We start from the raw sequence: 26017 nt of genomic DNA on the forward strand, positions 1-26017 counted from the left end.
TTGTCAGTGGGGAAATGACGGGAAAATAGCCCCTCCCCAGATGCTGGTCTCTCCCTTGAAATTGCAGCCCCAGAGGCTACGTTCTGTAAATAAATATTTTTTAAAATCAGTGAAAAGGATATTGGAATGGCACACCATGTGTATCTCCACCCCTAGCCAAACAATTCAGCACAGGGAATCACAGTTGCAGGGTGTTCAGCTGCTGGTTGATTCAAAATATGTCTCATTTTAAATTAGTTGCTGACCTGGGTATTAGGGTCATTCTCTGAGCTGTCTGAATAAGGTCCACGATATTTTAGAACTGCCTGATAAGGTTCTGATGCCTCAGTCTTAAAGTATACATTGGAATTAAACTGACACTCATTTCTACATTCCTAAGTGCTATTAGTTTATGCAAATCCACCACAAAGAAACAATGCAAGTTTTCTTAGGGGCAGGGACGGTTGTTTAATATGTAGTCCAAGGTCTACAGGACTTTTATTTTCAAGAGGAAAAAGTAAACCAAAGCAAGTATAGTAAATTAATTTGTTAAACACATTTATTGAATTGATAACAGTAACCAAACACAATGTATGACCTTTGTAAAACAAGAAACAGAAAAAAATGGATTAATTCCAGTCTTGGCAGTTCCTACTACAGCTATGCGATGAGGGGAAAATATTTCAATTTCCTTTATATTCTTCAGGTTATCTATTTACAGAACTTATCTCAGTATCTGTCCATTAGTAAATAAACAGAAGGATCATGACCCAGAAATAAGTTTCCCTTACAATCATTTAGTTCTGCTTTGCCAGTAACCAGTAATGAGAGTGATATGAGAGCTTTCCAAGGATTACTCGGCACACAGAACACAAATCCACTTGGATGCGGTAGTGAACCACCATTTTTTTTTAATGGGAGGATGATGGGAAGGGGAAGAAGGGGAAGAGGGATACAGAGGAAGAATTTCATATGTACAAAGTCTGAAAAGTCTTTCGTTGGTGAGCTATAGTAGTTTCAGGAAAACAGTATCAAAATTGTAATCATGTTAACAGTAGATAGTGTCTTTTTTTTGTTTTGTTATGACTGATCATATGAATAAATTTCATTTAGGTGAATTCCCAACTTGGCATCCTTTTCTTTGGGGAGAGGGGAGCACGACCGTGTGTGCCATCTATGAAGTACAAAGACCGAAGACTGAATGAGGCTGGGGGCTTTCTGTATTATGTCAATTCACAGTAGTAGCATTCCACTGAGGTTAAGAGTTCTTCCTGCTTCCAACTTAATTACTTGAGCAGCCATTCGTTTACTGCAAGGGGACGGGAAAAAAAGTGGGTTTCCATAATTACATCTAGTACAGAAAAGCAACAATATGACTACATAAGATCAGGGAAAAAAAAGATTAGAATATAGACTTTAGGACTAATACTGCAAACAAACCAAAACACTTGTTAAGAATGGGCTAGATCTGGTGCCTGCTTTTATGGAGAAAGATTTTCTCTGTTGGAAGAAGACTTGGCAGAAGGGAGTTATAGAAATGAACTTAAAGGAAAGGAGTTTTGGGATTCAACCTATTGCATGAATCCAATACATATTACCGGAAATATGGGGAAAGGGAGACAGAACAGAGAAGAAAACTAAAATCAGGAGGATACAATATTTCTAAAACTAGAATTAGGAGGATACAATAGGCTTGCCAAGTCCCCCCGGGGGGCGGGGAAACCCCTGCCTGAGAGGTCCATTCCCCGCCGCCAGTGGATCGGGCCCCGGGGGGAGCCCCACCCCCAAAGCACGTGACGTGCCCGGCGTCAGCACGTCACCCGGAAGTGATGCAGTCGCGTTGGGCGCGTTGGGGGCGGGGCTGCGGTCATCCGAGGGAAAACTCTATGGTTTCCCCTCGGATGATTGTGGCCCCGCCCCCGGCATGCCCGACGTGGTTGTCTCACTTCCGGGTGATGTAACTGCGGTGCGTGAGCGGTTCGCACGCACGGACTCCCAGAGCAGCGCTGGAGTCCCCCGCTCTGCACACATTAAGGACTTGGCAACCCTAGGATACAATATTAATTCCTTTTAGACATAAAAAATCCCTTGGACTTGGCTGTGTATCAAAGCAGAATATTATACAGAATTGATTATATATACACAAACTCCATCTTTCTGTGCTTTGTTTCTTTTCTACTGTGCTCTGGAGCAGAAAATAATATAACACCAGAATGGCTGGCAAGGAGTAGGCAAATTGTGTGCTACAGCCAAGTCCACAGGCCTTCTTGCTCTATCCAGGCATGTCATAAATTACTACTGCTTGAACTATGCCCATTCACTATTTTTGGCAGGACTTTCTGCTTTAGGGAAATGCCCTCCGTCTTTCAATGAAGGGTGGTGGTAGAATGAGCCATCAAGTCACAGACAACTTATGGCAACCAGATAGGTTTTTCAAGGCAAGAGACATTCAGAGATGGCTTGTCTTTGTCTGCATCTACATATCAACACCAGATTTTCATGGTGATTCCCATTCAAGTACTGATCAGTGCTGACTCTGCTTAACTTCCGAGATCTGATGAGATCAAGCTAGCCTGGGCCCATTTTTCATATTTGTTTTTGCAAGTATAAAGCCAGTGGGAGAAGTCTTTTCCTTGCTGTTTCAGCAATTTTTTTCCTTGGGGTACCAACAATATAGAAATTTGGTTGGATACGGTGATCTGCTCACACAAGGATTATGGATCTTCCCCACTTTACCCTCTTCCTCAGCACTCCCAGACCATAGGAAGTTGATTCCTGAGGTTGCAGGACTTACATGGAGTAAGAGCCATACAGGACACTTGGCTACAATGAGGAGAGAGAAAAGGGCAAAACCGCTACCTTCTCCCTATTGTGGTAGTACAGCACTGCTGATGGAAGAGTCTGGAATGATCACTCATTTCTCTCCTTCTCATTCCACAGTACAGCCTATCTACTGTCTTGGCTATTATTCCATGTTGAAAAGAACTAGGATTCTGAGTAGGACTGCTCAAGGGGAGGTTGGTTCAGGCTCTCTGGATGCAGTGGCATTACTTTCTCATCTGACCACTTATAGTTCCATCCAAGGTGCCTGGAACCCATTCTGATTTTTGTTATACACAACAAGAATTAAGCATTTAGCCCCCTTTCATATCAACTGCTTCAGGATCGAAGAACTGGTCTGGATATCTGTGGCGGAGATTCCTTCCGAAGTAGTAATTGTTTCCGCTGTGTAGACACTCTGTTTTTCAAAAAAGTTTGCCCTCAATTCAATACCTTTGTGTCAATCCACCCTAAGATCAGACTTGGGTGGTTAGTCACATTAGTTTCCCCTTGTGCATAGTATTTTGTGAGATGTTTAGAAGCACGTGAGAAAAAGGCCTGCAAAAAATTATCAAAATAATTATTTTAAAATGAAATCATGTTTGAAGCATACCTCTATACTGTAGTTTCTGTACTCTATTGTTTGGGCAATCTTTCCCCTGTAAACTAAAGTTGATGTTTGTTCGAATACATCGGTTGTTGAGAGGCTGGACTGGTCTGAAGTTGTCGCTCATACTCAGAAAAATCTGTGAAGGCTGATTCTGGCTTAGCAGTCGTAATGAATGCATCTGTAGAAAACATAAATGCACCCCTGTGTACGTCACTCAAAAGATTTGCATGTGTTAATCTGTTGTAGGAGCATACTATACGTTACACTCATAAACTCAGGATTTCATGTACAATTAGGAAAAAAATAGTTTGACTCTTTATAATCAGGGCTCCATGTAACCTTTGCTTAAAATAAATAAATAAAACAAGAATTCTGCACCAAGCATAATTGAATTCTGCTGCTTTTATATTGTAGGCAAATTTCAAACATTCAGATTAGGGATGATGGTAAAATCCTATTTGATGCATCACACATCTAAACTCAATTTATGGAGCAGTTCAAGAGGGGCTCACACTTTTTTTGGTGTTTTTACTTTGCCCTAATTCTGTGTAGACCACAAATATGGAGGAAAAGATTTCATTAAAATCCCACTGCTGCAGTTATGCTTTTCCTTTGTGGGCTTGAAACATCCCCTCCCTTCTCCAAAAGGTTCTATAAACCCATGTTGTTACAGCGGAATCTGTTGAAGGGGGTTAAACCCCCCCCCTATAATGGTACACTTTTCTAACCTTTCAGACCTGATGCTTCTTTCATTTATATAGGGAAAAGAGGTTAAAATGTTGTAAAAGCCATTCCCAAATGGTAGGTGTTCTCAAGAGAAGGCTGAAAGGGACTGAAAATTCACCTTGGCTATCCATTTAAAAAAGAATCTGATACAAATCCATTAAAATTGTACTTCTTTAACAGATTCACATCCATAGCAGGAAAGAAGTTCAAAAGCACTCTAACAGTACATTTTAAAGAATATTTTCCTGGGAGTAAGCCCTGTTGAATAAACCTGAAAAGGACTCTGAGTAGACCTGCTTAGCAGTGTTCACTTCCAGTGCAATCATAAGTAGTGTTACATCAGAGTCATTGGTCTTAGGAGGGTGTACCTCTGCTTAGGATTGCACTTTAAGTAGCACACATGAAACTGGCCCAAGTTTTGCTTGTGTAAACTGAATGGTACAGCTTCTAAAAGCAGGAGTCACTTTTGTGCTGTATTCACAATCTAACACCGCTAGAGAGTTGTAGGCAGAACTGACGGTGACCTTCAATGTTACTTTTAAAAGACATGGTGCTGTGTTATAAAATTAGCAAAATATATAGCATAGGATGACAACTTCACACATTTTACCGAAACTCCAAAAGCTGGTCCAGATTATTCATGGTTATTTTGGAAAAGAGTAAATATTTAAGTTTATTTCTGAGAGTCCCTGAGTCAGACAGACATTCCATACATCAGAAATCTGTATTTTATTGAGGAAAGAGATTTCGAGACAACTACAGCAGTCATAGTGATAACACCTCTGGCAGTTTGCTGGCTGAGCTGCCTGCCTGTCACCCCAAATATGCTCAGTTTGAAGTGCATCTGGCAATGATTGGCTCACCTGTGTGCAGGTCACAGAGGGGCTGGGCAGTCACAGAGGCTTGGGCAGGGTGAGCTGCTGTAACACTACACAAGACAGCTGGATGGTCCTACGAAAATAAGGGTACAGGAAGCAGGGACCTATGAAAGTAAGCTTGGGAGAGGGAGTGCTTCAGGAGGAAGAGAAGAGAGGGTTGCCAGGTCCTGCGCTCTCGCTGGTGGGAGGGTAAGAGGGAGATTTCTGGGAGTGAGGTGGCGGGGTGACATCCCCGTATGTGACGTCCCCAATGTGATGACATCACACAGAAGTGACATCATCACACTGGGGATGTCATGTGGTGACGCTCTGGTATTTTGGGCAAAACTCTATGGTTACTACAGAGTTTTGCCCAAAATACCAGAGCCTTGCTGTGGGATGTCCTCTGCGTGATGATGTCACTTCCATGTAACATCATCAGGCTGGGGATGTCATGCCAGGTCGTGGCAGTTGGGGTGGGGCTTCCCCCCGCTGGCCAGTTGGCTGGCGGGGGGCAGGAGCCTGCAAAATGGGGGATCCCCCACTCCTACCTGAGGGCTGGGAATCCTAAAAGAAGATGGCAAGAGGAAGGAATATTAAAGATGAAGGAAAGGCAGGGGAGAGAGAACAGGCAAGGGAACAAACAACACCCATGGCCAGGAGCTGGAGAGGTGAAAGAGGCTGAAGTTCACATATTTGAAATGGCCAGCCAAAAACTCTGGCTATGGCCCTTACAGTGCAATCCCCAAGCAGAGTTACATTCACCTGAGCTCACTGAAGTCAATTGGCTTAGAAGGGTGTAACTCTGTTTAGGAATGCACTGATAGTTTATTCTCATGTTAATCTTTAAGGACTGAAATGCTTTCCTCTAGTAGATGATGTGTCATATAGATTCAAGAATGCTTTTTTTTTTTTTACCTGCATCCTGGTTATGTAGACAGGTTTGTTCATTAGTATCCAACTTGCTGTTTCATAACAGGGTGGAATTGTCATTGACCCATCATATGTAATGAAGCTAGAGGTTTCGGGGTAAAGTTCCTCGATATTAAGTCCCTGCAGTAAATATGCATCATCTAGAGAATAAATGAGGAAAAAATGATTAGCAAAATGCAACACGCAGATTCACAAGACAAATGTATAAAGTCTAATTAGGATACCTGGGGACCTAATACAAAGGTTCCGATGAACTTCTGGTACCTGCCATGGTTTACAAATCCAAAAAGAGAAACAATTAGGCCTAAACCTAGAAGTCGTTACCCTGATTCACTCTAGCAGGAAAGCCAATAAATCTAGTTTAGGCATTTTTGTATTCAGAGTTTGGTAGATGGTCTTAAAATGGAAAACACTTATTTTATTTAAAACCTTTCTGACTTACAATTCCTTCAAATGTAGTGCACGATACAGAATAAAACAATTTGCAATAAAATCCACATTCAGTTAAAATCAGGAATGTGTCTAAAAGACCTCATATTATAATAAAAGGAACTGGCATATGGACATATGAAGCTGTGCCATGCTGAGGCAGATCACTGGTCCATCTAGGTCGACATAGAGAGTGGTTGTATAGTGCATGTGGAGGAGAAGGATCTTTTGTAGTCTTGCTCTCTGAGAGTTGTTTGACTAGATATGCCAGGCACAGAACCTGGGACCTTCCGCATCCAGAGCATGTGGTCTACCTTGACAGACCAATGGCCTGACTCAGTAGAAGGCAGATTCATGTGTTCATGTGCTGAAGTCTTGGATAGGGATGTCATTCCTCAGTTTGGGGTGAGGTGGGGTATCCCCGGATTTTTGGGCCACTTCCCTGTCGCTGGCCAGCTGGCCAGCGGGGGGGGGGGGGGATCCTGTCCCCAAACGTGACGTTGCCATTTACTGATATGGTCAAAGACCTGCACAAATCACATAACAGCTGTACAGCTGGATTATGTATGAATTACAGGGAATTAGTCCAATATTAAAAATATATAAGATATATCATATATAAAATATACAATATTACAAGTTAAAACCAATTAATAATTATAGTTAACATTCTATTATGCCACATAAAATTTCCTGGAATATTTTGCAAGCAGCTGCGAAAAACCTCGCACTGAGAGCTGTAATCTGAGGATGAACACTCATAAGAAGCATCCTGGTAAACTCAGGGTCAGAGTGGTCCAGATACCTTCTGTGCAAAGGGAGGATAATCTTTACGTGAATTTCCTGATAGAACTAGCAGTGAAGCAAAACACGTTCAGTGGTTTCAATGACACCAACTCCACAAGGGCAAACCCTCACTGACAGGGATCTTTTTATATTACCCCTCCACCACCATGGAGGGAAATCTGGCTACAGAGACTGCCCTTCACGTTGGTGACACCATGCAGCAATGCTCTGGTATTTTGGGCAAAACTCTATGGTAACCATAGTTTTGCCCAAAATACTGGAGCGTCACCTTGCGAAATCGCTGACATGATGACGTCATTACATTGTGCGCATGTCGAATGCTCCCCCTCAATTCCCGGAAAGCCCCTCCCCCTCCCCTGCTGCCGTGTCGATCCGACCTGGCAACCCTACTCTTGGACAAAGGTATCTGAGCTGTCTCTATTTCATAGCTCAGGCTCTCTTAGCCAGTGCTCTTGACTAGCTGAATGAACAAGCCTTTCAATTACTGTTGTGGACTGTAGTGGGTACAGTACATCCCATAATTCAAATATGCAACAGAGGTGATCCAGTTCTTGAGCCAGAACTTGAATTTAATTTAATGTGTACTACTGTGTTTTAAGGTTTTCACTCTATTTATTGTACTGTTGAAATGTTGTTACCCACCCTGAGCCTGCTTGCGGGGTGGGCGGGCTATAAATATGATTGATAAATAAATAAATAAATAAATAAATAAATAAATAAATAAATAAGGAGAACTGTATTTTACTGCATTACATGTCGGGGGGGAGAAGTGGTGTTTGGGAAAATGCTGACTATTGTGGGCGATATGAGGGGTGGGGAGAAAAGAGAGTTGGTTAACAAATTTTTTGTTGAACAAACCCTGGAAAGGCCAAGAGTGTTTAGATTTAATTACCCTTGCACTGCAGAAAAAGACTGTTCTACCTTGTTAAGGTTAATGTATGATAATAAAGCTGCTCAGCGAAGCCTAATGCCCTTTAGTGTGCGCAGTGGGAGTGTGGAAGGCACTGAGAGCTCACTCAGAATGCTCGAGCCAATGAGAAAATATGCTGTTAAGCAAACGGCTAGGCTTCCCACTTATTTTTTTTATCACATCCTTCCTTGCTTGCTAATTAATGAGCCATCCCTCTGTAGAGGATTTCAGGGTGAACATGTTATGTGCTCAGCCTATAATTAGAAAGAGATTGAGCCTTTAAAAGCCATCTGAGCAGACTGCCACCTGTCATGCTTTTGGTATCTATATAGCAAAATGCTTAACCATCTTCATTACCCTCTCCGTTACAACATCTTTATCAGGCACTGCAGTATTACTCCCATTTTACAGAGAAAGGACTGAGATGTAGGGAGAGTTTTGCCTGCACTCACATGATTAGTGACAAAGGAGAGATTTCAATCAAGCTCTTTCAATCAAGCAATGCTCTGTCCACACTGGGAACTGCATTTTGGACACTGCTCTCAGGGGCCCCCTTTCAACTGCACAACAGTGCTCTATCCTGTCAGTGCAGAGGTGTTTGGGGTCAGTAAAGAAGGAGCAGCATTCAGGGCCGGCCCCATCTTATTTTGCACCCTACGCGAGGATCCCTTCTGGCGCCCCCTGTGCATTGCCCCCCCTGTGCATTGCCCCCCCTCACTTGGGTGCTGCTGCCGGTGGCCAGAGGATTTCCGCACCGACTGACCCACTCTGCCCGGCTGCTGCCTCACCCAGCTGCCCAGCGCCTTTCACGGCCCCTGCCGGTGGAGCCTCCCACGGGCTGGCAGGTCACAGGAATGGGCTGTGCTGGGTAGGGGGGCTTTTGGTGGGGGGGCGGGTGCAGTTTGGCGCCCCTAAGGGCTGGCCCGCTCTAGGCGAACACCTAGTTCTCCTAGTTCGCGAGCCGGCCCTGGCAGCATTAAGTGCACAGTATGGGTCTCCTCATCTGAGCTGGCTCAGCAAAACTGAATTTGTTTCAAATACACACAGGCTTACCTCTATACAGTGGCAAAAAGTAATTCACTAGAGGCTAATGGAGGTCCCCAAGGTAACTGCAGCCGACTGCTCGTATAATATGGAGACGAGTTTAACAAAGCCCTGGAAAAATGTTGTTAAATTCTAATTTTCAGAGAAGTACTAAGTTCCTATGACAAGCCAAGGTAACAATCACAGGCATTTCAGATTGTTCCTCTGGAGCACCTTTATTTCTGGGTCAGCTCAGTGATTCTATACACTGAATGACTGTTGTTATAAACTGCTAAATGGGACTAAACACTGTGTACTCAAGGCAGAAACTGATTCGAAGAAAAGCAGGTCACTGACAACCGATGTTCCCTCTAAGCTGTGGAGTCTTGTGAGCAAAAATTCTACTTTGTGAGCTACTGGCATTAAAGTTGTGAGCAAGGGATTTGGCTACTGCATAAATCAGTTTGCTCTGGAGCCATCCTTCCTGTGCTAAGACAAAAATGTGTGAGCCAGAGGCTAAAAAACTGTGAGCTAGCTCACACTAACTCAGCTTAGAAGGAACACTGCTGACAACACTGATATCTACCTCATAATATGTAAAGAAAATTATATACTCTTGAATGTATTCAAGGACAAATCTTTGGACCTCATTGGATGCCTCCTTCCTGTCCTGAACTGGGAACCCACCTAATAACAGCCAGGGCAAAAGGAGAGCTAGTGAAAGAGAAAACTTTTACAGATGCTCAGCACTTCTTCACTGTGTGTCCAGGCTTACACCAAGACAGATAAGCACATGCCATAAACCACTGACTCTACAGACACTTCTGGAATAAGTAGCTTGAGGATTAAGTCCTGGGTGACCTTTGAAGAAAGTAGCAAAGGGCAAGCCGCTGATTCTCTAGGGCCAGCCTCACCACGAGGCAACTCCAGGCAGATGCCAAGCACAGCACTTTGTGTGGCTGGTGGGGCTTCAGCAGCAGCAGCTGGTGGAAGGAGCTCTCTCTTCCTATTGATGTCTCAGGACATGTAGTTTATGCTGCTCCTGATCATCAAAGACTGGAGGAAGGATGGGAGGTTTGATGTTAGATGAAAGCCAGGAGAAGCTCAGCAGAAAGCCAAAAAAAAAAAAATCCTGAGCAACAGCCGAAAGGAAGCTTTGAGCAAAAAAAGGCAAGTGGCTTGAAGGACAGGCGTGAGGTGTATGAGAATCAGAAACCTGCTGGGTCATAAGAGTTGAGCAATAACAGAATAGTACAGTATAAAGAGGGGAGCACGATAAAGTGTGGCTGCCTGGTGCTTTTGTGGGTACAGCGGGCCCCAAAAGCTTGGTGAACTACAGAGACGGCAGCAAAGGTGCAGAAGGCAGAAAGGATACAGAGGCCTAGAACCTGTGATGAGGGCTTGAGCTGGGTTGCTGTTTCAGTATAAATCCACCTAAACTACAAAGCTGCCCCATCCAGTACATGCTCCTTTTGCCTTGGAAGAGCTTAACAGACAAACATCTGTTCTGCATGCGGGGAGTCCCATGTTCCAAAATAACTGCAATCTCCAGTTAAAGTGATCAGACAGTGGGTGACATGTAAGGTCTCCGCCTGAGACCAAGAAGAGCCACTGCCGGTCAGAGTAGACAATACTGACCTTGACAGGCCACTGGTTTGAGTCAGTATAAGGCAGTTTTATGTGTGTGGAGGGATTTTGTGATCTGAAGGGAAGAGGAAGTTAAAGATACCTTTTCTACCTATTTCAGATCCTACTTCCATGCACCTCACCACTCTTGACCCACATTATGCTGCTGCTCATTTTCTCAAAATAAGACAGTGTTTGATCTTACAAGTCAGTTTCCCATAAACAGGAACAAGGAGCAATTTTCATGTCTGTGAGCACATGTTGTGACTGAAAGGTGGTGGAGGAAAGAATGGATGAGAGATGTTCTTGCTAAATGTGGGGCATTTGGTACTGCTTTCGTCCCACAGACAGAGCGGATGCCTACTTTGCTCTCTTCTACATGATTGGCTTAATCTCTGTTGTTTACATATTCAGCCCACATTGGCCCGAGGCCTGGGATGCTGATTTGGTTTCCAAGCCAAAATTGGTTCCAGATGAAAGTATAAAACCAGTATTGTAGCATTACTGAAGCAGAACTGTGTTAAAATGTTAATACCTAGAAATGACTGTATACACCTGAACTCTATTAGTAATAAATATCTGTAAGGTAATAAATGATAATTTTGTGGGAATGACATGAGGCTCACAATAATTTTTCATTTTCAAGCCAGTGAATAGTTTCTGACTCGCCACTGTTCTCTCTCTCTCTCCCTCCCCCCTTTCCCTAATTTATGAAGCACAGAGAGTGATGCACAACATCAAATGGCTCAGTTGAAATGAGGTGTTTCAAATTCAAAAGGCCAGCATCTCCTACTATCCTCCTGTTATTTTTCAGTGAGACTGGTTTGGTGAATATGGAACCCTATTCTACCAGAGAGAGAGGACTGAAAATTATAAGCATGTGTGCAACCAAAACATACTGGAAATATATGCTTGGCTTTATTGGCACATGTTTAATTAATCTGCCCTGCCATATGCCCACATTTTATTATAAACAGAGAGCAGTGATCAATGTGGGACAGCCATTAAAGCTTTAAGTCACATCCTGGAAACAAGACAGCCAAAACTGTTCATGTCAATACTAGGGAATGGATCTTGCCCTTGACTCCAATCTGCCTTCATATGGGCTTTTCCAGTTGGCAGCTGCTCTCCAAAGTACCTGGGCTCTTCCCCTGAATGTTTTGTGTGAGATTCTGAACTGAGGATGGCAGGGATTGAGCATCAGATCTGTGCATGCAAGTCATATACCCTCTTTTTTTTGCTTGCCGAAGGAATAATCATTAACATGCATTCTTGATTTGGTTTTTGGTCTCTTTCATCTTTTGTGCGTTAAAGGCCTTGTGGATTGCCTGCAATTGGCAATAATATTAGACAAAGCCTAGATTGTGGTAGAATGCATAGCATCCATCTTTAAGTCTAACAACTATGCTACATTTGTATTAGCAAGCTGGATGCCAAGAGTGATAAAGACAAGCCCAAACATAGGCTTGTTATTTGCCACTACCCACAAAGAAAATGGTGACAACAAGTGATCCCAGGATCACAGCCAACAAACTGGACTGATTGCCCATATAAATCTTTCACCCCCTACCTTTCTACTGCTGAGTTTGTTCTGTGATTATCGGATGGGCTGAGCAAAGATATTAGTCCTGTGTAGCACAGTACTATTCTGGCCCAGTTTTGGCAGCTTTTGCGACATTCTTCATGATTCATGCAGTCATGAAGACAGCAAGTTTAATCTGAACTGAAATCATGTACTGTTTAGGTTTTGGCATCGCTTCTAACCACTGTCTGATCAATTTGTTTCCTGTAGAGTAACAGATAGCCAGTATTATTTGGGCTGCCAATAAATCCATGGGTATTTAAGTGCAAAATTACTGTGCACTGTATATTGTAATTCAGAAATCAGTGATGTGGTTTTCAAGTATTATTGCAATGCAGATGTTAGATGATGTTTTGAACCTGATAAAATGCTGAGCTCTGATTTGCATGGGCACAACATGTAGCTAAATGTAGAGTATGAGTAAAGATAACAAGGACAAGACAATGACAAACGTTCATATTTTGAGACAAATCAGGCAGTGGAGACACAAATGTGATGAAAATGGTGGTCAAGAGAAATCTATTCAAGGCTATCAACCCTGAAATTTTTTTCACAAGTCAGCTTGGTGGAAGGCTGTATACCTGCAAACCATAGTTCTATTTCCCACTGACGCAAAACTGGGTTGTCTTTTGGGGACTGCATATGGGCAAGGAAAGGCAGACACTCTCCATTACCAGGTGGGTCAACTCTGTACCTTGGGTGCAATAAGTATGATTTCCTTTGTAACTTTGCCTTGTTCAGAACTCTGATAGAATGTAAGCATTTATGTTTCCCTCTCTCCATCCATCTCTCTAGCTGCATATCCAGGAAGGGACAAATGTTTCTGAAAAGGATTATTTGTAAGGTCGTGTTCTGCTGATTAAAAAGTAATGGCTATGTCATGCTTTTCTAGGCAATGGAAGCCAACAAAGTAAACAACTCATCTCTGGCTTGTTGGAAATATGTGTGTTGCAAGGTCTAAATTAAGTCATTATAGGGTTCATCTGCTTATCTTGTGTGCTATTGTTTAGACTGACCTGGCAGAAAGCCCAGGAAAGGAAGCCTATTTACTAACAATCATTGGTTAATGCAGTCAGGTGATTTCCTTCTAGGGGTCAAGAAGAAAGGAAGAATCTCCATTATTATATGTGTGTCGGTTGTTGCAAGCATGTAGTCTTAAGAATTTGTTGTTTTGTAGATTTTCCTGTGTTCCCTTTAGAAATAAAGATTTTTACATAGAAAGAAAATGCCTCCTCTCCAGTGAACAAAGATCCATTGCAAACTCTGAATATCTAGCTATTTTTACCAATTTCCCAACAAACACAAATGTTTCTGAAAAGGATGATTTATAAGATGGTGTTCTGTTGATTAAAAAGTAATGGCTATGTCATACTTTTCTAGGCAATGGAAGCCAACAAAGAAAACAACTCTTCTCTGGCTTACATCAATGTGGAGCTACCATTCATTTTGTTGGCAGAGTAATTAATACAACAATGGTGCACAACCTGATTAAAAAGTAGATAAAGGTTTATTTAGGAACTAACATACTTGATAGGAAAGAAGAGAGACAGAGATAGGGTCTGAAGTACATCTCTGGGCTGAGAGAGAGGATAAGACTGAGTGGCATTTCTGAGAAGGGGGAAATTGTCCTAAGAGTAGCAATCTGTAGACGGACAAGGAATGACACTTAAAAGGAGAGAAGGTGCTGCTGACCTCACTATCCTATCTAATTGTCTTCTTGCTGTCCCCTGCAGGGTCTTTTTCTCTTCTTCTTTGTACATTAGACACTGCCTTTTCCAACACATTTTGTAGTAAACGCCAAGCTACATGTTCAGAAGTATCACATGGTACACATTTTCTAGAGGTTTTTCACTTCAGACAGAAGAGAATCATATGTCTGAATCTTTCCTGCTTTTTGAAAGTTATCACATGAAGAAAAAGGCTAACCTAATGGCTTTTCTATGATGCTGATTCTCAGTCTTGGATGTGAGGCAGTATTCTTGTTCTACAGTTCTCTATGGGTGGACAAAGGAAGTGGGTTGACTAGAAACTGATTCCCTAGGATAGTCCAGTTGAATGACTTCTGACATCTATCTGAGATTCAACTTTGTGAGGAAGTTGTGTTAGCCCTTCATAGAATCATAATATCTGCTTTTTCAAGAAGTGGTCTATGATTTATAACTCTGTTTAGGAGATGACCAGAGGGGTAAGGTTGCTTCAAACCTGTGCCCTTATTGAGTTATAAATATCCAGGGGTGGTTTTGCTTTATGTTGAAGGAAAGTATGAAATTGAGGAGTGGGTCACAAACTTAGTACTGCTGGCTTTTTATCTGCTTTATTATAAGACGAGTCCTTAGATATTAAATAGTGAATGTTCAGCCTGTAGTCAGTCAAGCACCTGAGAAGCCAAGCCAAGAATGGTGGAGGTTTGTACCGGCCAAAACTACAGCTCTAGAAGCAGCTTTGACAATGTGCCTATTATTGGCAAAGTGAAACTTGGAAAGTGTTCTGCTTAATGGGCAATTCCTATGAAGTTCATTAGAGAGGTATATGTTCACAACCTATCCCATCACTGAGGCAAACTGCAGCCCTTATGCAAAGGAAGGAGGACGAGTGGTTCTTCAGCCTATCAGACCACGAGAACTCTAAGTCAGGATGACATACCATTTTTCTGGGGCAGTAATGAATCAATTACATCATTATGGATCACACAAGTGCCCTTTCCTTAGAATCATTTCAACACAAGATATGCTCATACTACTCTCTTCCCTTCCAATGAAGTATATTATGTTTCCATTTCTCTGCCTCTTAATGCTTTGACTTTGTGGAAGTCAAGACAAAGCACCACTAACTACTAGTAATGTTGATTCTTGTCCAGAGTGGACAAGTATCCACTATGAGCCTAGGCTGTTAGAGAAGAGGGCATAATCGCTTTATAATGAACTCATTTCTATTTGCTTTACTAAAATGATCCGCTTATAGAATCAACCTTGGTTGCCATCTGTTCTCAGGCCATCATCCAACCAAAATATGTCTTTGTCATGCCCCTTTACTGTATGCATAAATAACTCACAATATTCAAAGTCATTTGATACTGTCTATGTATCCTCTACATGTCTCCTGTGTCTCACAAAGCCTGCCTATATCTTCCTTACAAATATATCTCTAGATAATGATAGGCTCTGAGCACTACCAGATTATCTAACTCTTTTCTGCCTGAGGATAGTTTCTGAACTTGAGAACTTTTCTTGTAACATTTATATTTTATTAGCTTCATAATCATTTTCACAAAGCCCAAGATACCAACAGTCATTTTACAGCCTCTATGTATCTATTATCCCCTTTCCCAGTCTTATTTGGTTCTTAGTTTAAATTCTTACATTGATTAATACTTTAATAACCACCACTACCAATCATGAACATAGACCATACTCATTGTTTGTAACACACTTACTTCATATTAGTACACTTAACCTAGAAGGGACAGTAAGGCACGTTTTTACCACAACTCTCTAATACTGGAGTCTTGCTGTGGTGACAGTGATTATACTATTAAGCTAAGAACACCCATACTGAGAGTAAGGGCCTCACCAACTTCATCTGGCTAAGAATGAGGCATGCTAATTCGGGTTCACCACAATGAACATATGCTGCCAATGTTGCACCAGGTATTCTCGGCTTTCAATTCATTTCTGGACCCAATACAAAATGCTGGTTTTACTTTGAAAGTTCCTGAACACTTTGGGCCTAAAGTACCTGAAGGACTGCCTATATTTATTTGCTTGCTGCCAAGGAGGTCTGAGGGACACCTGGTGGGATCCTCTGGGAATATCTTCTCGGCAGGTGCTCCTAGACTCTGGAACTCTGTTCCCCAGGATTGTCATCTATCCTCCTCACTGCAGGCCTTTCAGTGTCAATTAAAGACTTCTAATTATTTCAGAAGGCCTTTTAGTAGACCTGTTAATCCACCCTGAGAATAACTGAGAAAGGCACAGTATAAATGAAGTAAATAAATGTTTAACAGAACTTTTATCTCAGGTTTTAGTTACCATTTTAAGGTCTTAATACTATGTTTCGCATTTGATTTTTTAAAAATTACAAGCTACACTGGGCACAATTTTATGGAAATGTTGTATATAAATGCCGTAAATAAATAAATATTCAGAAGATACTGAAGTTAATTAGGAAGCATCTCAATGGGGGTTGCTACTCACATTGTTCCAGTATCACTTGTGGCAGTCAAGTATGTTAGTCAATTGAAGCACTTTACAAGTCAGCACTTGTCCACTGACCCATGTCACTGTTTCCCACAGACATTTCTTAGCATGACAACTTAGTGACATTAAAATCCACAGGATTAATTTCAGAGAATGAATGCAGTGATTAGTGTGTCAGACTGAGAAGTCTGGAGTTCAAATCATCACTCAGTCATTGAACTCATTGGATCAGTCATTCTCTCTCAGCCTAACCTGCCCCACAGGTTTGTTCTAATGATGTGTGCTATGTGTATATTACCCTGGGCTTCTTAGAGAAAGGGCAAGTGAAATAAATAATATTGCAGTGAATATATGATGACATAACAGCTGACATACATCATCAGCCAACAGTTGTCCATATCTCATAAGTGGCTTGTTGCAGAATTTAGTAAGTTTTATAATCAGTATCATTTAACCAATCAATAATGGTGGATATTAAATTCTGGCGGCAAATTTTTATTCTAAAATTTGAATGCCAAATTTCAAGGGCAAATTTCTATATCAAAACAGGTATTTTGAAATTTTTGCAATGTTCTGTTTCAGCTCTACAATGTATGAACTAGGCCCTTGAACCAAACACAATGTTAATGATTAAAACAATATCATACTTATGGCCTTTCTGAATGAAATACTTCATTCATCTGAAACCAACAAAAATATCTGACATTTGACACAGGTACTTAAAGAGAATAAAGAGAAGAGAAGAGATTGGATTTATACCCCGTCCTTCACTACCCAAAGGTGTCTCAGAGCGGCTTACAAACTCCTTTCCCTTCCCCTCCCCACAACAGACACCCTGTGAGGTAGGTGGGGCTGAGAGAGCTCTTGACAGAAACTGCTCTTTTTCAAGAACAGCTCTTATCAGAACTACGGCTTGCCCAAGCTCATCCAACCAGGTGCAAATGGAAGAGTGGGGAATCAAACCCGGTTCTCCCAGAGTAGAATCTGTGCAAAGGCAAACATCTGTTATTTTCCATGATAACTTAATGACACGTCTTGTTATTTTCCAAATGTAGCTGCTGGGGCAACTTTTTGGAGAGAAAGAAGGGGCTGGACGAAGAGGAACTCTTACTCTCATGCTGAAAGGAGATACCCTTCAAGCTGCTTGTACCCAAGAGGGCAAAACTTACAGCTACCAAAATGTATACCCCAATGTGGGTTCAAGCATCTTGGTGACAGCCTTTTTTTTCTTTAATAGCAATGGAGGAAGGCATGAAGGAGCCCCAGAAAAAAAATATTTAAATGATCATGGAAGAAAGCTTAAAATGCAGTCAGAGTTAAAAACAACCCACCCCCTTGAGATCTGCAGATAAACACTGGAATACTAGAGCAATAATTCTTCAGAAATTATTAATATAGTTCCATTCAAAGCTGTTTCAATGCCTTCACATTTTGCAGGGGTAGGAAGGAGGGGCAGCTACTAGAGAAATGGTGAAGCTGTCATTCAAAACCCAGTTTAAAATTCCAAGGCGGCACTTGATTGCTAGGATTCTCCTGATCCATGTTTCATAATGCCTTCAAAACCATAGCTTCAGTTATTGTTTGAACTATTCCTGAGTTTTGAACCTATTTCATACTCTGTATTCCAACTACAGTAGCATGAATAGCACCTTCCGATTTGATTAAAAACTGCAATTCTATGCCTTGTAGGCCCTGCAGAATTATAGCAAATCCCACAGGGCCCTGGCAGAGAGTTCCACCACTTAGGAGTTGAGGCCAAAAAGTCCCTGGCTCTGGTTGAGGATACCCAAACACTCTTTGGGCCAGGGACGTCCGATAGATGTTGGTCACTTGAGCATAATGCTCTCTGGGGGGCATATCAAGAGAGGCAGTCCCATAGGTACCTTGGTCCCTGATTGTTTAGGGCCTTAAAGGTCAAGACGAAAACCTTGAACCTGACCTGGTACTCAACTTGGAGCCAGTGCAGCTGGCAAAGCACAGGTTGTATATGTGCAGTTATCAGTGTCCCTGTAAGGACCTGGGTCACTGCATTCTGGATAAGCTGTAACTTCTGGATCAGCCTCAAGGGCAGCCTAGCGTAGAGCGAATTATAGTAATCAAGTCTAGAGATGACCGTTGCATGGCTGTATTTAAAGCATTTAAGCAGGGTATTTTCTTTTTATGGCTTCAATGTGTTTCTCTTAACATTGGGTTATGATTGTGGTTGCAATAAGGCTGAGTTTTAAAGGCACTTAAAGCATTTAAGTTATGTAGTAAATAATGTTTTGACATGTAAAAAAGTTGGGTAAAGGTATTTGTTTTCTGTGCCTAGCTAATAAATCCTGGGTTATAATCTGCTGGGGTTCAATTTCATGGTCTAATTTACACCTGTCTGTTTGCAATTCATGTCAAATCCTAGAAAAGAACTACTGATAAATGTGTCAGAGAGGCGTGTGTGTTCCTGTGTTTTGGACCCCACAGCCACTTCTCAGGTCCCAATTAAAACAGCTCTTTTATTAAGTATATCTTGCAATGTGGGGTACAACTACTGCCCATTGTCCTCATACAGATTTTCTATAGTGAGTCAAAAGCAACTTACTTTTGTACGTTATTCTTGTTATGGTGTCTCTGTTAAGCATACGATTTAGAAATGGATTTGATGATTCAGATACCTATGAGAGGCAAAAAATCATGATCAAAAACTAGTTACTGTAAGCTTCTTATTTGGAAAAACACAGCTATTTGATTTGCACACAGGTGCAGCGGTGTCCTGTTATAAGTCGTATAGCAGAAGAGGCAAAAAAATATCAATAATAATAAAACCAATATTAAATAGTTACTGCAGACTCAATGGAACTGTTTTATCAATGACTTCTTCCAATAAGTCAAACATTTCTTCTGACCTTTCAGTTAAAGTTAGAACACACATCCATCACTGTGATATTTATGCCATTACGCAATATAAATTATTTTCATTTATTTGATTATACTTCATATTATTATTGTTCGTCTTTTTCTTTAGAGGTCCTTATTCTGTTTCCTTTTTCTCACTAATCAGCAGAGCCTTCTTTGAATCAAGTAGCATTCCATTAGTGGAATGTTCCTTGCATCGGAGAAAGCTCACCTGTTAGTATTACCAAAACAATGGATTCAGCTCATTGGATTGGATCCAGTGATCTGTAAACAGAAGGTACCAGCACTGCATATTTTCTCCTTGTTTCCCTCCCTGAACAGTTCTTTCTGACCCTAGGAAAGTTGGTTCTCAGAGTAGTGGAACACTCAGGGACTAATAGCCATGTGGGCTGGGGGCTTGTCTGTCCTGTTTTCCATCACTGCAAATCTGTTAACAGAAAAGATAAGAGAGGCAGTTTTGTCACCTTCCTTCTCCTTGTGGTCACCCCTCACCCCTGTGGCTATTATTTTATTGATAAAGAATGTATATGTTGCTTCTCCAGAGAGGTGACTGAAAGGTAAAAACAATACCATAATGTCAGAGATCCTGGTGGTCAGCCATGTTGGTCTGAAGCAGTAGAACAACATTAGAGTCCAGTGGCACTTTTAAGACCAACAATGGATTTTTCAAGGTATGAGCTTTCCTGTACATTTTTTCACAAATACTTGAAAATTTTGAAATATTTGAAAAAACGTGCATGCTAGGGCTGCCAAATGCAGCCAGGGGGCGGGGAATCCCCCGTTTCGGAGCCCCGATTCCCGGCGCGCCGGAATCGGGGCCCGGGGGAAACCCCACCCCCGCATGCGCGTCACCCGGAAGTGACGTCGCACGCTGGGGGCGGAGCCACGCCATTTGAGGGGAAAACTCTTTGTTTTCCCCTCAAACGGCGTGGCCCCGCCCAGCGTGTGATGTCACTTCTGGTGACGTCCTGGCGGCGCACGCGTCCCCCAGCAGCTCCCGGACCGGCCAGAGGATACCCCGCCGGTAAGTAATTTAAATTTGGCAACCCTAGTGCATGCACATGAAAGCTCATAGCTTGAATTTTGTTATAATATCACACAAACAAGCTGCGGTGGCTCAAGTGGTTAAGACGCTGAACTGCAGGCTGTGGAAGGTCGGTAGTTCAACAGTTCGAGACCCGAGTGTGCCGAATGATGGAGTGAGCTCCCATCTCTAGTTCCAGCTCCTGCCAACCTAGCAGTTCGAAAGCAATAAATTGCAAGTAGATAAATAGGTACTACTTCGGTGGGAAGGTAACAGCGTTCCGTGCGCCTTGGTGTTTAGTCATCCCGGCCAGATGACCACGGAAACGTCTTCGGACAGCACTGGCTCTTCGGCTTTGAAACGGAGATGAGCACCGCAACCCTAGAGTCAGATTCGACTGGCTTTCGAGCAAGGGAACCTTTACATTACCAGTATTAAAAAATAGCTATTGCAATAAGTCAGGTGCATAAAACAACTACTGAGGGCCCTAAAAAAATCCATAAAATAGACCTCAGACCAGAAACAGATTATAAACAGCAAAAAAGAAAAGCACATTTTAGTTGAAAGCCTGGGTTAAAGACACACACAAAGAGAGAGTTTTGTCTTCACACCTAAAAGACAGTAAGATAGCCACCAGGTGAGCCTCAATGGGAGGGCAAAGGTGAAGCGCCACCACTGAAAATGCCCTGTCTCTACTTAATCATCACCCATCTCACCTCTGAAGGTAGGGTTTCACAGTATGGGAAGAGGCAGTCATTCAAATACAAAGGCCCTAAGGTGTTTAGGGATTTAAAAGGTAAGAACCAGCCCTCTGAATTAGGCTGTGTGGGTTCTGTAACTCTGTCATTACAGCGAAAGCATCTACCTTCACTCCATCCAAGGTTGCTGTGTTCAAGTTTAAACTTGGGCATAAAAGAGCTCCTCCCACCTTGTCCCACTTCCAGTCACCAGGAAACACTGCTGCAAGCATAGCCTAAAGGTACAGTGTCTGTTTTCAACATTTTCATAAATCAGTACTATGCTTTGAGGTTTTATGGAATATTCTGACATGGAAACAGCTTTCTTCTTTGCTAGGCTACACAACTGCTTCTCTCTTCTGCTACTCTTTGAACTATATTCTCCTCAGGTCTCGACCTCTATTTTTATTGACACTTGGTTCTGGTGTTCATTTTGCAGTCATGACTCACAGGAACTTAGCTGGGAGGGTTGTGGAGTAAAGCCTGACTAAGAATTTTATATAGGAGTTAATCAGCCCTTGACATTTTGTCATTTGGGCTTGGAATTCAATGAGATAGCCACGCTGTAGGTTCCAGGAATGATTCAGTACAAAATTGTGTCCTGTACTGTGGGAAGTCTGAAAGCCATCGAAATACATTTGCTCCGCCATCCTCTGACAATGCTCTACTCTCTCTCTCTTCATTGTAAAAACATATGATCAATATTGGCACAAGAATAGAGCAGGGAAAATGACTTCCATTAAACTATAAAGTGCAGTTTTAGTTTTGCATCGGAAACTTGCAAGTTTTTGTTTATTTTCACAATTTCCCCCCTGACAACTACCCTATATTTCATATGACAGCACCCTCTTCTATCTGTTGGGCATAGTGATGAAGAAATGACTTTCTTTAGGATTATGTGTGACCTTTTCAGAAGACCTCTATAAATGGTAACAAAGAAATATTTAAATCAGCACATGCATGTTTAAATACATAGCTGTTCATCCTTCATGGTACTAAAAATATTAGCACTGCTTCAAAGATGGGAAAACAAAAACATGTTATTGAGACACTGATGCTAACCAACAGGCATCCTCTATTATCAGCTTGTCACCAGTTCAAAATGAACCTCACTAAAAATGTACAAAACCAGATTTTCAGAGGTGATTTGGGACAGAAGGCAGCATATTTGAATTAAACACAGTGAAAGCCCTTCTATCTTGGCTTTAAGTATATAAAAGGTAAAGATTCCCTTGCTTGAAAGCCAGTCGAATCCGACTCTAGGGTTGCAGTGCTCATCTCCGTTTCAAAGCCAAAGAGCCAGCGCTGTTCAAAGACATTTCCTTGGTCATGTGGGCGGCATGACTAAACACCAAGGGGCACGGAACGCTGTTATTTAAGTATATATACATTGCTTAATATGGTAGAGCCTTGAGTTCGTATTGGGACTTTTATGAGCCTCCAGTGCTCATTTGGGAACTACAGCACGTGGCCCTCAGTCTGGGAAACCAGCACTTAGTTTGATGTACGCTACCTATCACAGTCACATTAAAATCCATTTTAAAGGCCATTTGTAAAGATAGAAAGAGAGAGAGGAGGATTGGATGGGAAGAGAGATACTGAAAAGAGACCTAGAAGTGCATGCTGTGCAAACATCTTCAGAATAAAGACGACTGGTTGCACTTTTTAAAGGATTCTGTAAGTTGCATACTGGGGGACTGATCACAGTGATGGCTATTTCAATGGGCAGTCATTAAGAGCAGTCCATTAGAGCAAGATTCCCAGAGGAAGTTTGATAGTCAGAGTTACAGGATGCAGTTGCTGGCCATTGAAACGGCACCCAATCACTTAAAACCTCATGAAGGAAAGAGAACTCAATGTATATGAAATTGGACTGTACTTACTTTCATAAATATAGAAACTACCACCAAGCCATTGGGACTTTTTGCAGCTTCTGTAACATTTGTATATAACTCATGGTTATAGTGGATTAGCTGAACCTAAAGAAAAGAGAGGGAAATGAAGATTAAGCACTGGAGAATCAAATTCATTCCTCTCTTTTCAGACAACAAATGCCCTCTTTATAAATGCAGAGTTGCTTGCAACATGATCTCTACCAAGCTTGTAAAATTTCATAATCATTCTTTTATTTTTTTTTCCACGGGAGGTTTTGCAGCCTGCATGATTTTAATAATCACAGTGACCATCTGGCTTGTATTGGCACCATACCAGTTGTTTCTCCTCTCCATTGTCAATAAGTGAATTTAACATATTAAGATGCAAAATGCACTGCAGAAGTCGGCGCTGGTTTCCTCCTGCAATAGCCCTGAATACAGGCACTAAGTAAAATGTCCTTCCAGAGATCCAAGCTACAAAGAGGGATGGCTGGAGACAAACCCCTTGCACAAGCATGAGAGGCAAAAATTGACATGGCGGAGTCTAAAAATTCAAATCAAATACAGTTTGGGTTCATAACAGCCTCCCAGAGTTAAATGACTAATCACAGGATCGAGAACTGTATGCGTAACCCAGGGCTGCACAACTTGTTATCCAGCAAGCTGAATGCACCCCACCAACCACATATGGCAGCCCCCTACGGATTTAATAATCCTCCTATTATTTGCTGCCTGCTTGAGATTATATTTGATCCTTGCACTTAGCCTCTGGACACTGGAATACCCTTCTTCTTTAGGCTTACCCAGCACCTTTTTTACTGTCCTGCAGGTGCCGGGCCAAAACATTTCTCCTTCTCTAGGCTTTAAACTGAAAGGTTCTGTTTTCAAAGCTGTTTTTATGGTTCATCTCTAGCCTGAGGGCTGTTTAAATTAATGGCTGGTGAATGTTGTTTGTGTGACTTGTTTTAATATTGATGATTTTATCTCTTTTTCAAAATGATTTTATTGTATTTGTTTTTGGTTTGTGAGTGGCCATGAGCAGGCCTCAGAAGGAGACTTGGCATACGCCTTTCCTATAGGGTTGCCAAATCCTTTTCGTCTCGCGGCGGGGGGCTCCCAGACGGCGTCCCATGCTTTCCCCTCACCCCATGCTATGTTTTCCCCTCAAATGGCTGTGGCCCCGCCCCCAGCGTGCCCGGCGTCATCACGTCACATCCGGGTGACGTGCACGCCAGGGTGGGGTTTCCCCTGGGGCCCGATTCCGCGGCGTCGGAAATCAGGCCTCCAAAGCGGGGGGAAATCCGCCCCCTGGGGGGAATTGGCAGCCCTAATTTCCTAAAGAAATAAAAAAGCAGAAACAGGGGACAGACCCCTTGGGAGGCTATAATACGTATTGCAGGGTGTACAACTCTACCTTTGGCAATGGGGGGGGGTCTTTGGCAACAGTGGGGGGAGTCATGAACACTGGCGCTGTGTTCATCCTATTATGCTCCCCTTTACTGCTAGACATCATTACCCTCATCTATTACATTTTGATCCTGTCCTTTCTCCAAGATGATATATATGGTACTCCCCTCCTCTGTTTTGTACTCACAACAACCCTGTGAGGTATGTTAGGCTGACAGAGTGGCAAGCCCATAGGTAACATGAGCTTTTTTGCTCAGTGGGAATCTGAAGGCAGGTTTTTATGATTGTAGTCGGACCCTCAAACCACTATTTCTATGCTGTACACATTCCCTTGAGATATTAGAGTAAGGGTAGGCAGGACCATAGCTAGGATTATTTTTCCTGGGAGGCTTTTAAACTTTAAAGGGGGATTAAACTTAAATTCATTTGGAAGCAATTTCCCCGCTCACTCCAAAGCCCCCCATCTTTCGGGCCCAGGGACATAACTGAATTACACGTGGCCATCTGCGGCAAATCTGGTTCTCCTCCTGTTCCCAACGGAATTGCACATGACCCAGGGGCTATCTAAACCCAACTTCTGAACCTACCAAAGGGGCGCAGGGCAGCCTCGGACGTGGGTGTTTTCCCTGGCCGGTTCTGATATCTCTGTGCAGTGGCACTGGTAGAAGGGACGGCAAGGTGAGAGAGAGGGTCACGGCAGGAAGGCAGGCAGGCAGGAAGCAAAAAGGAGCCTTCTCAGGAAAGGGGGGTAGCAGCAGTGGGCTGGGGTTTGTTGTTGGTGCGGCTTGCCACAGTGCAGTGCGGGAGTGCGCACCTTTAAAAAAACTGTAAGAAAATGTTGGAAAACACCTTTCTGGGGAGAAAATCCTGTGGGGCTGTGGCTTTAAAAAGGGGACAGAGCCCCGAATAGCCCCACCATAACTATGGGCCTGAGGGTAGGAAGCATTGTGATGGAATTTGAAGCTTAACCTGGCTTAGCTCTAGTGCATTATTCGAAAACAATTAATCAAAAAAAGCGCAGGACCATATAAACAAGAAAACAAACAAAAAGCCACAGTAGCAAACACATGGAGGGGGAGGGGTCTTGTTTATGAAACATTTTGTGTACCTCATATCTCCCTTATTTGAGCCAAAAAAGTTCTACAAGGGACCTCCTCAGATCTAACAATATATGGCTGGGAAATTCACTTGGCTTGATACAAACCATGCAATAAAAAGTAGTGATGGAGAACTGTTTCGCTCCTCTCTCTGAGGCAAACCACACAATACATTTCATCCCTTGTTTAACAGTAGTTTGCTTGTGTTCCCTCAGCCACACAACAGCTGTGGGGAACTGCTTCTTAAAAAAAGGACAGTCCAAATGAGCATGGAATGAAGATGTGGGGGGAGGAAGGGCTCTTGCCTCCTCCTCAAGCAGGTTTCTCTTGTGAAAACAACATTTGGGGAGAACTATTTTGCCAGTTCAGATGCTCCATGTAGAGTATCTCTGCACACGAAGCAGTTTTACTTCCAACACAATAAAATCTGTACTGATGAGTAAGTGCCGCTGCCACCACCAATAAGGGAAGCCAGAATGAGTAGCACC

The 26017-nt window shown here is 42.4% G+C and overlaps 1 protein-coding gene across 1 annotated transcript in view; it reads right to left on the reverse strand.

Annotated features, from left to right (window-relative positions):
* Positions 1-541: 541 nt before the first annotated feature.
* The window catches only part of CA10 (carbonic anhydrase X), a 567105-nt gene continuing 541629 nt past the window's right edge, over positions 542-26017 (reverse strand). Inside the window, exons 5-9 of the mRNA XM_015411124.1 lie at positions 23035-23130; positions 19077-19149; positions 5911-6065; positions 3413-3587; positions 542-1288 (exon numbers count right to left, since the gene is read on the reverse strand). Of these exons, the coding sequence (XP_015266610.1) occupies positions 1266-1288; positions 3413-3587; positions 5911-6065; positions 19077-19149; positions 23035-23130 (522 nt within the window). The 3' untranslated portion in view covers positions 542-1265. The remainder of the gene's footprint in view (positions 1289-3412; positions 3588-5910; positions 6066-19076; positions 19150-23034; positions 23131-26017) is intronic.

This window comes from Gekko japonicus, unplaced genomic scaffold, assembly GCF_001447785.1.
Source record: "Gekko japonicus isolate JY-2015 unplaced genomic scaffold, Gekko_japonicus_V1.1 scaffold764, whole genome shotgun sequence".
NCBI classification, from domain to species: Eukaryota; Metazoa; Chordata; class Lepidosauria; order Squamata; family Gekkonidae; genus Gekko; species Gekko japonicus.